General features: G+C 62.5%; 1 protein-coding gene across 1 annotated transcript; it reads left to right on the plus strand.

The window, feature by feature from the left end:
- Nucleotides 1-1525: 1525 nt before the first annotated feature.
- Nucleotides 1526-9376, plus strand: CTU1 (cytosolic thiouridylase subunit 1). The gene is made up of 4 exons (XM_062175901.1): nt 1526-2033; nt 4497-4993; nt 7709-7778; nt 9318-9376. The coding sequence occupies exons 1-4, from the start codon at nt 1526-1528 to the stop codon at nt 9374-9376; spliced, it is 1134 nt and encodes a 377-aa protein (XP_062031885.1).
- Nucleotides 9377-11740: the final 2364 nt, after the last annotated feature.

Raw genomic sequence — 11740 nt, forward strand, 5'->3', positions numbered from 1 at the left:
GGGCGCAGGCGTGTGCCCTGGCTGAAGGGGCGGGGTCAGAGGGAAAAAGGTGACTGAGCACTGGGCCTCCTTGGCCACTGGCATTTACCAAAGCGACGCAGATCCATAGCAGGGTGTTAAGATTCCGGGCAGGATCCTGCTGGCTGGTAGGTGGGGTGAGCAGGGAGACCAGTGAGGAGAGAGATGCCCAACCAGGGCGCCAACCGTGGAGATGCGGGGTGTCCGGCTTCTGAAGCTACCAACAGGACTGGCTGCACTCCACGGGAGCACCTGGAACCCACGGGAGCACCTGGGATCCACGGGAGCACCTGGGACCCACGGGAGCACCTGGGATCCATGGGAGCACCTGGGGCCCACGGGAGCACCTGGGATCCATGGGAGCACCTGGGATCCATGGGAGCACCTGGGACCCACAGGAACACCCGGGATTTGAGGGGTTGAGCACTCCCCAGGGGTCACTGGGAGAAACGGTGTGGAAGAGTGACAAGAATGGGGAGAGGAGGTGTCCCGGGCACCAGGGAGCTTCCGGCCGGAGCTGCTGGAAGGGTGGGCTGCTGTCTGGCCACAGAGATCAGGAATTCGGGTTGTGAGAGGCCCGAGAGTGACTGATGCTGCTCCTGCCCCCCGTGGGAGCTGGATGGTAAATATACACTCATCGACAGCTCCACGTTAGCAGCCTGACCGGACGGCTTCCCAGCCAACACTGGAGGTGCTGGTGGCGTGGGGAGGAGGGAGCCACGCCAGGTGAGATTCTGTGGGTGCGCCAGGCAGGTGGGGCTGACCAGGGCGGGGCCAGCATCGCTGAGGCAGAAGACAAAAGGGGTCGTGTTTAGGCGGATCCCCGCCTTAATGAGACACCGGAGCCTGGGGGCCAGGAGGCCTGTGATACCACAGCAGGACTGAGGCCAATCCTGGAGCCCCCCACGCCCACCAGCTAGTCTCTGCAGAGGTGCAATCCAGGCTGCCTCTGTGTCTCCCTGGAGGAGGCGTTCCCCCTGCTCAGAGGCTGCATTCAGACCCACCCCTGGACGGTAGCCCACCCTCGGAGCGAAGCCTTTCATTTGCTCACCGTCGCCGGCCACGGCCGCAGTCCCCTGGCCTCCCTCTGTCTCCAGAGTTGGCGACGCAGCCCCCCCACCCCCAAGCTCCTGAACAGCCCGGGCGGCCCAGGCCAATGCCAGGCACCTTGTCTCCCTGGAGGCCGTGCACCTGCTGCCCCCTCATCCCCGGGCACAGGACACGGCCTCTCTCCGGATGTAACCTGCTCGTCTCTCCTCCTCCTCCTCTGATACTTGCTCTTCAGGCTTCTCCTCGGTGCATAGCGAGTGTAACCCCCGCAGTCTCCCCGGAGGCGGTGGCTTGCTCGTGCTAGACCCCGCGGGTCCCCCTCCGGGTTCCTCGCCCCGCAGAAGCCCCTTGGCCTGCACACCCTGTCCCTGGCCTCGCGCGCGCAGGGCCGCTCCGCAGAACCCACGCGTGACCCGCCTCTCCCCTCTCCGCCCAGCACAGGCCGCCGCCTCGCGCGATGCCCGCCCCGCCGTGCGCCTCCTGCGGCAAGGCCCGTGCCGCGCTCCGACGCCCGCGCTCCGGGCAGGCGCTGTGCGGCGCCTGCTTCTGCGCCGCCTTCGAGGCCGAGGTGCTGCGCACGGTGCTCGCGGGCCGCCTGCTGCCGCCGGGCGCCGTGGTGGCCGTGGGCGCCTCCGGGGGCAAGGACTCCACCGTGCTGGCGCACGTGCTGCGCGCCCTCGCGCCGCGCCTGGGCCTCGCGCTGCACCTGGTGGCCGTGGACGAGGGCATCGGCGGCTACCGGGACGCGGCGCTGGCGGCCGTGCGGCGCCAGGCGGCGCGCTGGGAGCTGCCGCTCACCGTCGTGGCCTACGCGGACCTCTTCGGCGGCTGGACCATGGACGCCGTGGCCCGCAGCACGGCCGGCTCGGGCCGCAGCCGCTCCTGCTGCACCTTCTGCGGGGTGCTGCGGCGCCGAGCGCTGGAGGAGGGCGCGCGCCGCGTGGAAGCCACGCACATCGTGACGGGTGAGCGCATGCGCAGGCAGGGGCGGGCCCTGAGAGGGGGTGCAGGGCGCATGCCCGGGACGTGGAAAGGAGACCCGCGGTCTGGGCGCGAGGGGCGGAGCCAGGTGGGAGTCGGGGATCTGCGCATGCTCCACCTTGGACTTGCGCACCCTGAGGGTTCGTGTTGCTGGGGACAGGATGGGGCCAGGCGAGGTGTCCAAAGGCTTGGATGTTGGCCACACAGATTGACAAAGGAGGAAAGACAGGGCGAAAGAGAGATTCTGGGAGGTAAATCTTTGGCCTTTTGTTTGTTTTTAGCTGTTTCTCATCTTCGTAAATCTCATGGTCCACCTTTTGGAATCTATGCCTACCTCTGAAAAATACTGCTGGCCCTTAAGTTGTTTCTTTTTCTTTTTAAAGATTTATTTTATTTATTTGAAAGAGTTACAGAGGGAGGTAGAGCCAGAGAGAGAGAGAGAGAGAGAGAGAGAGGTGTCTTCCATCCGCTGGTTCACTCCTCATATGACTGCAATGGCCAGAACTGAGCTGATCCGAAGCCAGGAGCCAGGAGCTTCTTCCCAGTTTCTCACGCAGGTGCAGGGGCCCAGGACTTGGGTCATCTTCCGCTGCTTTCCCAGGCCACAGCAGAGAGCCTCTCCTACCTTTGGTAATTTTTTAGTATCTCTCTCTCCCTCTCATCCATTCCTTCAACACAGGCTGAGTTTCTACTATATGCCGGGCCCAAACTGTGGCCACATTGCATTTCTTAACCTCTCTGTACTTGTGTTTCTCATCCCTAAAGTTCATGGTACCTACCTCAGTACCTGTTATGACCACTGGATGAGTTAGCAGAAGTGTGTGTGTGTGTGTGTGTGATTTTATATGCAGGGATCATATATATAACCATAACTTATTACGTATCACATATGACATAACTTATTACATATCACATATCATCATTAGGCTGGGGCTGAGAATACACACATCCCTACCTTCGCACTGTTTTCAAATATAAAATTATAAATGATCATAAATATCGCTGAAGCAAATTCTACGGGCTCTGTATTCCAAAAGAGAGCCTCGTGACAGGGAGGGCGCTTCAGCCAGGCATGCATTTCGAGTTCCGCAGGCTTGAGACGGAGCCGGCAAAGACTGGCAGCGGCGTGCCCCAAGCAGAAGCGCCGACCAGGGCAAGCCCATCGTGAGGTGCTCCACGAAGTCCAGTGGGGCTGCAGCCCAGAGCCCAAGTTCAAGAGCTCACGCTCCATCCAGGCGGTGGGGGAAGCAGTGGAAGCGACCTGGACACAGTTTCACTTAGTGACGCTCTCCCTGGCCGCCCTGTGGAACCTGGGTCCCGGGGCAAGGACAGAGCCTTGGAGACCACTTAGGAGGGAGGTCCCCATGATCCTCTGGGAGAGAGATGACGGATTCAGGGAGCCCTGGAGGGTGTGGAAGGGAAGGTGCCCCTGGATCTCTGTCCTGTGCAGCCACAGCAGGCATGGACTCTGGGGAGGGCATGGTGGGCTTCATCCACTGGTGTGGCCTCTTCCTTACTCGGTCACTTGGGGCTAATCCCTGGGGCTAATGGGAGCCTTCGCTGCTTCTTGTGGGAAGAAGAATCCTCGCACACAGAGCAGCCTGGACGGGCGAGATTCTTTTACAATGAATTTGTTGAATCACTAATTGTACTTGTAAAAATAATGACAGCGTCAAGAAAAGTCCTCAACTTGTAAAAGTTTTTTTTTTCCTTTGTCTATATGCTCTATTTTCCGAGGCGTTTTGTAGCAATTACGGTAATTACCGCACTCCCAAGTGGGTTCCTAACGACGAGGTGTGGAGCAAACTCAGGCTCCTGTGAGTAACGCGGTTTACAACGGCGAAGCCAGCAGCCCGTCGACAATAAACATTTAACAGGGTTCCAGGAGCGGAGGTACGGCCTCGGCAGATCCTTGGAAAGCCACAATGACTAGAGACAAAGCTGGAGCGAAGATGGAGACGGCCTTTCCCACGGGGCCCCGGGTTGCTCCCCCTCAGCCCCGTTGGTATTCGGTGGTCAGATAACTGTGGTCTAGGAGTGTGCGGTCCACTGCAGGACTGTCCCCACGTCCCTGGCCTCTCCCCCACTGGACGCTGCCACTGTCCCCCCAGCCCCAGCTGGGACAAGCACAAATACCTCCGGACACTGCCACGCGTCGCTGGCGGGTAGGAGGGGGCCAGATGGCCCTTGGTTGGGGTCCGCGGGTACACGGAGGTGCTCTGGTAGGAGCCCACGTGACTTGTGTGTGCAGTGGGAATTTTTTGCAGCTTTATCTGAGGCTTCAAAGGTATTGGCCGGGTCTGGTATGCAGTGGGTGGGTGGCCAAGGAGGTTCCCCCCAAGACGGCCCCTGCGGGCTCCCATGAGCTGCGCGCCCCCGACTTCCACCTGCTCCCCACGTCTCTGGGCCCCCGCCACACCCATCCCACCGTCTGTTCCCCTCCGCAGGCCACAACGCGGACGACATGGCCGAGACGGTGCTCATGAACTTCCTGCGCGGCGACGCGGCGCGGCTGGCCCGCGGCGGGGGCCTGGGCTCGCGGGGCGAGGGGGGCGCCCTGCCGCGCTGCCGCCCGCTGCAGCTGGCCTCGCAGAAGGAGGTGGTGCTGTACGCGCACTTCCGCCGCCTCGACTACTTCTCCGAGGAGTGCGTGTACGCGCCGGAGGCCTTCCGCGGCCACGCGCGCGACCTGCTCAAGCGCCTGGAGGCGGCGCGGCCGTCCGTGGTGCTGGACCTGGTGCACTCGGCCGAGCGCCTGGCGCTGGCCCCGGCCGCGCGGCCCCCGCGCCCCGGCGCCTGCTCCCGCTGCGGGGCCCTGGCCAGCCGCGCGCTCTGCCAGGCCTGCGCGCTCCTGGACGGCCTGAACCGCGGCCGGCCCCGCCTGGCCATCGGCAAGGGCCGCCGCGGGCTGGACGAGGAGAGGGCCTGGGGGGCGCCGGGGGATGTGGAGGGGGCTGTGGAGGGGGCCCGGGGGCGCCGGGGGACCAGGAGGGGGCCCCGGGGGGCAGCGGGGGAGCGCAAGGGGGTTGTGGAGGGGGCCCGGGGGCGCCGGGGGGTGTGGAGGGGGCTGTGGAGGGGGCCCGGGGGGCGCCGGGGGATGAGGAGGGGGCTGTGGAGGGGGCCCAGGGGGCGCCGGGGGACCCCTGGAGGGGGCCCAGGGGACGCCGGGGGATGTGGAGGGTGGTGTGGAGGGGGCCTGGGGGCCGCCGCGGGCTGGACGAGGAGGGGGCCCGGGGGGTGCCGGGTTACCAGGAGGGGGCCTGGGGGGCGCCGGAGGACGCGGAGAGGGATGTGGAGGGGGCCCAGGGGCGCCGGGGGACCAGGAGGGGGCTGTGGAGGGGGCCCCGGGGGCGCCGTGGGACGCGGAGCGGGGCGTGGAGGGGGACGCGGAGGGGGCTCCGTCCTCCTGTGACGGCAGGGTCGGGGCTGCCTGTGACTGTGAATAAACCTGAGTTACCTGTGCCCGGGCCTCCCAGCTGGGGTTGGGAGGGGGACAGGGAACCCGCGACCTGGGACCCTATAGCAACTGCGCCCCAGACCCGTGCGGCTGAGGAGGAGGGAGGGGATGCTTGAGCCTGCAGTGGGATGAACAGCCTCCTGACTTGATGGGCAGGTGTCACTCACGGTCTCCGTCGTGGTGCTCCCTCCCAGTGTACAGTAGGGCTGCAGCGTCTGGAGCCATCCCCACCTTGACCTCCCCGGCCATGGCCAGCTCCCACCAGGGCCCTCCACCCCTCCCTGTGTCCCCCCAGCATCTGTGTCACAGGCGAGGGGAAGCCGGATGCACCCTGGGAACCTGGGGCTGTGGAGGTCCGGCTGCGGGAGCCTTCTGCGTCCTCCCACCTTCTCCCACGAAGACGTCACTGCGCCCTCATCTGCGTGGCACCCCTGGCTCCCTCGAAGTACTCTTGGGAGAAAATGGAACTGCTAGGTGACTGCTGCCGGCCCGCCCGCCTGCCCAGTGGCTCCTGGGAGGGTTTGGCCCCCAGGAGGCTGTGGTTCCGGGGTTGCGACCCTGCAGGTAGCCAAGGCAGTGAGGCCCCCATGCTTCCTGGGGAGCTGGGCTGGGGGGCTCCTCCCTCCCCCAGCGTCCTGGGGGGGTCCTTGGGGGTCCTTATCAGGGCAGGAAGCTGGACGCACCTGAGCAGAGACCCGCAGGAAGCCAAAGAAGAAACCTTGCAGATGAGAGAGCTTGGCAAGTGTGGCCCGGCATGGCCAGCAGGGAGAGGAAGGGCAGGGGCCAGACGCAGGTCTGCGGGGCCTTAGGCGGCCGACAGGGACTTGGGTTTTATTCTTAAGAGTGGTGGTGCCTCTTTTAGAGGGGGTTGGTCCCCAGAGCAGGTCCGATTTCCATAATAATTTCTATAATAATTACTCCAGCTGCTGTGAGGAGAACGGCCAGTAGGGGGCGCTAGATGATCAAGGTTGATAGTAGGAGAGGCTGGTTGGGAGCCGGGCTGCTGGGCGGAGTTTCTTCCTCCCAGCTCAGGGGGCGAGAAGGCGGGGTTTGCACCCCAGGTTTTTGGAGGGTAGACTTGTGGCCCGGGTGGGGCCCCGGTCACACAGCAGCACGCCAGGGAGGGGCCGTTTTGCCGTGCGCCCCCTGGAACCAGGGAAGTGGGTTCTTGCAGCTGGGGGGCAGCTTTGGAGCCGAGACCTCTCCCCTTCCTCACAACGGGGTGGGATCGGGCCAGGTCTCTGCTAGAGTTGAAGTCCTGCTGTCTAAAAGAAATATGCAAACCTCGGAACGTTCAATTTTCTAGTTCCCATTTTTTTTTAGACAGGCAGAGTGGACAGTGAGAGAGGTAGAGACAGAGAGAAAGGTCTTCCTTTTGCCGTTGGTTCACCCTCCAGTGGCCACCACGGCTGGCATGCTGCGGCCAGCGCACCGCGCTGATCTGATGGCAGGAGCCAGGTGCTTCTCCTGGTCTCCCATGGGGTGCAGGGCCCAAGCACTTGGGCCATCCTCCTCTGCACTCCCTGGCCACAGCAGAGAGCTGGCCTGGAAGAGGGGCAACCGGGACAGAATCTGGAGCCCCAACCGGGACTAGAACCCGGTGTGCCGGCGCCGCAAGGCGGAGGATTAGCCTGTTGAGCCACGGCGCCAGCCCTAGTTCCCATATTTTTAAAGGAGGGAGGTCAGGTGACATTTTAATGATATCCCTTATTTTACTCACTGCATACAAGTTGGCCTTTTTAAAAACTAGGTTGATTTCTTGATTTGAAAGGCAGTGTGACATGGATGGGGGGGGCGAGGGGAGAGAGATTTTGCATCCACTGGTTCACTCCCCCAAATGGTCGCAATGGCCAGGGCTGAGCCATGCTGAAGCCAGGAGCCGGGAGCTTCATCCAGGTCTCCCATGTAAGTGCAAGGGTCCAAGCACTTGGGCCATCTGCTGCTGCTTTCCCAGGCCGTTAGCAGGGGCCTGGATCAGAAGTGGAGCAGCCAGGACTTGAACCAGCGCTTACATGGGATGCTGGCGTCGCAGACACCAGAGCATCAGCCTCTCTCTTCCTCTTTTTCATACTGAGCCGTTGGAGCCCGCGTGTGTGTGACCCTCACAGCTAGTCTCAGTTGAGAGCCACATTGGAGTCGCCCCTGGCAGGTGTGGCTCCTGTCCTGGGCAGTGCAGGTTTCTAGCCTGGAGTCCATTGCCAGACTGCCCGAGTCCCCAGCCAAGCTCTGCCCCTCGAGCTGCGTGTCCCGGGGCACAAGATGGAGAGGGATGGTGCTGACACCCAGGGCTGTTGTTGGGTTTCAAACAAAACAGAAACCTCCGTGGGTGCTCAGAAGAGCTGCGGAAGGCGCTGGTCTCAGCTCTGGCCACAAGGGGTCGCCGTGGCCACGCGCGTGCATCAGGTGGCGGTGCTGCGCAGCCACGTTTCTCCCCAGCCCAGACCGGAGTCGGCGCCTTCCTCCTGCCTCCCTGCCTGGGTCTCTGAGCCAGTCTTTGAGGCTGAGAGACAGGTGGGCAGACCCCGGGGAGATGTTGCAAACCCTCCCTGACCTCTGGACCCCCACAAGTGTTTATTAAGGGTGGGATGTGTGACAGCAGTGAACAAGACAGAGAAAAAAGCAAAAGTTGCATTTCCGGCGTGTCGTGATAAGCAGGGGATGGGAAGCATGTCCCACACACTAGGTAGGCTGGATGAGAGAGGCCTGGGGGAGAGAAGACCCCCACAGCCGGCGGGAAGAGCATCCTGTCAGAGGGAGCGGCAGGTGCAGGGGGCCAGGCTGAGGCTCTGGGCTCCGGCAGGAGGTTTTCCCTGAAGAGGCGTGGGACGGATCAGCCCCTTTATTCACGCCGCAAACATTTCCTGGTCCTCCCAGGAGCCGGGCCCTGCGCGGAGCAGTGGGTAAACAGCTGAGTCAGCGCCCGGCCCTGCCCTCAGTGGGCTCCCTGTCGGAGGCACCTGCTTGCCCAGAGGCCTCTGTGCGGCATGAGGGTTAGGAAGGGCAGAGGTGGGGCACCTAACTCGGCGTGTGCGTCACGGGGCACTTCCTGGAGGAGGTCGTGTTTGAACCAAGACCCAGAGGTGAGTAAGGATGAGTGTGAGAGGCGCAGAGGCCGGCTTGCAGGTGTAGAGCGCCTGGCCTGCAGGGAATTTCTGTAGACGCCGAGGGTCCCTCTGGCATGATGGTGCTCCCTGGGGAGGGCTCGGAGCAGACAGGGCTGGCTCCAGGAGTCAGATCCCTCTGGGAGCTTGGAGGCTTTGGTAAACAGAAGGCGTCCCATAGCCGGGCAGGAGGCTTTGGTAAACAGAAGGCGTCCCATAGCCAGGCAGGAGATTTGGTAAACAGAAGGCGTCCCATAGCTGGGCAGGAGGTTTTGGTAAACAGAAGGCGTCCCATAGTCATGCAGGAGGCTTTGGTAAACAGAAGGCATCCCATAGCCGGGCAGGAGATTTGGTAAACAGAAGGCGTCCCATAGCCGGGCAGGAGTCCCTGTCATCGTGGCGGGTGGACTTCTGCGGAGGTCCCTGGACCTGGTACACCCTCCCCTACCTAAACCCGAGGGACCCGTGTTCCCGCTGGATGCTGTGGTCTGTGAGACCCCTCGTCTCGCCCCTGGGGCAGGAAGCACTTGTCTCCCGTGAGGATCTGGAGGCAGACTTAGAAGCCGGGCTCCCCTGTCTCCACTGCGTGACTGCAGACCACTGTCAGGGCTGACGAGGCGCTGCCTTCCATGCAGAGGTGCTGGGGAGAATCGGCGGCAGGATGGTCTCCCCGGTCTGGTGTGTTCTCATAAAGCTCCTGCCCATGCCAGGTCCCAGACGGCGCAGGGGTCCAACCGTGAATGGGGTAGACGAGAACCAGCCATCGTGAAGCCCCAGAGCCCGTGAGAGAGCCCCTGCCTCTTCCCACGTTGTGTCTGGGCGCAGATGCAGGTAAGGTGGGTGGCGACCCCTGCCCCGTCAGCATTGATCCTTGAGCTGTGTGGGGACAGATGACATACAAGACCAAGAAAATAAATAAAACATGAGGAAAGTCCAACGGTGATAAGTGCCATAGAGAGGAAAAGAAAAAAAAAACAGAGCAACAACAAACAAGGGTGCAAACACGTAAAGCAATTACAGATTAAAATAAGGCAGAGGAAGGAAACCACCAAAGGCTGTGAGAGAGAAACTGGAAGAGAGGGTTCAATCAGGGAGGGACCTCTCAGCTGAGGCTTGAAGAACGCCCATGGGAAGAATGGCAGGTGGGGAGGGAGTGCCAGGCTGAGGGAGCAGCAATGGCCAGAGCCCTGCGGAGGGCTCTAATGGCGTAGAGAAAGGTGAGGAAGCATGATAGGTGATGGACAAGAGCCAGAGGCTGGCTGGCTTGGAGCGTTTCCATCTCGCTGCAGGATCCCGCTTCACGCTCTGAGACGATACTGGCTTGAGGTGGGAGGGAGGCAGTGAGGCGCCAGTTTGGATGCTATGGCACCACCAGGTGGGAGAGAAGGGTGGCTCTGGATGAGGGTGACCGAGAGGACCAAGGTGACCGCTGACCACTCCCAGCGTCTGACCTGAGCAGCCAGGGAGAGGATGCTGATCAGGGCTGACGGCGCAGTTACATGAGGTTTGGGATGTAATGGGCTAGAAAAAGCATCAGGACCCAGTGGAAGACAAAGGTGAGGTCCACAAGCCTGGACCGTGTGCCTGGGACACCAGGTCAGTAGTTGGATGATACGGGTTTTTTTTTTGTTTTGTTTTTAAGATTTATTTATTTAATTGGAAAGCAGAGTTACAGAGAGGCGGGGGGGGCCGGGTAGAAAGGGGGAGAGAGGTCTTCCATCTGCTGGTTCGTTCCTCAACTGGCTGCAACAGCCAGAGCTGTGCCGATCCAAAGCCAGAAGCCAGGAGCTTCCTCCAGATCTCCAGGTGCAGGGGCCCAAGGACTTAGACCATAGCAGAGAGCTGGATTGGAAGAGGAGCAGCCAGGACTCGAACCGGCACACATATGGGATGCCGGTGCCACTGGGGGATGCTTAACCTACTACTCCACAGCGCCGGCCTCATCAGTTTTTGGGGGCTGGGTGATGGCTGCCCCGATGCTGAGCCAGCAGGAGTTCAGGTGCACGCCCACTGTCCTGGAGGGTGGGGACCCATCGGAGGAGGAGACAAACAGAGTTCTGCCCCCGCCCCGCCCCGCACCCCGGCTGGCATAGCTTGTGTCTGTTCTGGTGTGCTGGGTTGGAGTCCCAATTCCATCGCTTGCACCAGTCACTCATGCCGCAGCCAGGTTTCCTCCCCTGTGGGCGGCACCAGAAGAGGGTCCCTAATCTCAGGAAGCATTCGTGGGGCTCCAACGTGCTACTCGAGCCAATTCTGGGCCCCTGCCCTGTGGAGCCCGGGACACGCACCGGCTGCCCCAGTGAAAAAGACCCCCAGCTTCCCAGCCCCACGATCTCCGTGTGGCCAGACGCTACCTGCCACGCCGGCCGCCCCTATAGCCACGCCGGCCTCCCTCTCTCCCCACCTGGATGAGCAAACCCTGCATCCCACCTGTGCCCCCCCTCCTCGACCACACCTGTTCTTCACAAAGACCCCTGACCCTCCACGCGCCGTCTCCCTGCCGAGCCCCCTCTGCCTTCCCCACAGCCCCCTCCATCCAGGCTCTCCGCCTGTGCCGGCTCAGCATCCCCAGTCCCCAAAACACCCATCATCCACCTGTTGGGGCGCTGTCCCTTCAAACGCACAATCCCTGGCTTCCCCCCGGGCCCCTCCTCTGCCACCCTCGGCCCTTCCCACGCCCGCCCGCCCGGTGCCCCCTTGCTCGAGTTGGCACAGAAGCCGCCAGGCAGGCTGGGCCTCCACTTCCTGTCACCCACCGGCCACCTCGCCGCCCTTTCCTCCTTCCTTCCCGGGACAATGCGAGAGGCGTCTTCCTCCCGGTCCAGCTAATCCCACCGCCCCGCCGAGGCATTGCACCATCCAGCCCTTTGTTCTCTCGGGCGCCCTCCGCCTGGGGTCGGATCATGGCAGCTGCTCCGCGTTGTGCAAGCCCGGGGTGGACCCTGCTTGGCCCCGGCTTCCTGGTCTGTGCACTGGGGGTGGTAGGAGAACCCCGGATTCTCACACGACCGACTGGGAGAGGCTTTGGTGACTGAATCCTGTGTCAGACACCGTACTCAGGGCAAATGAACTTGACAGTGGACGGAATAGCTGAGGGCATGGCATGGGGCTCCCAGAGTCCTGGGGCCTGCAC

The sequence above is a fragment of the Lepus europaeus genome, chromosome 19 (genome assembly GCF_033115175.1).
Source record: "Lepus europaeus isolate LE1 chromosome 19, mLepTim1.pri, whole genome shotgun sequence".
In the NCBI taxonomy this organism is placed as follows: Eukaryota; Metazoa; Chordata; class Mammalia; order Lagomorpha; family Leporidae; genus Lepus; species Lepus europaeus.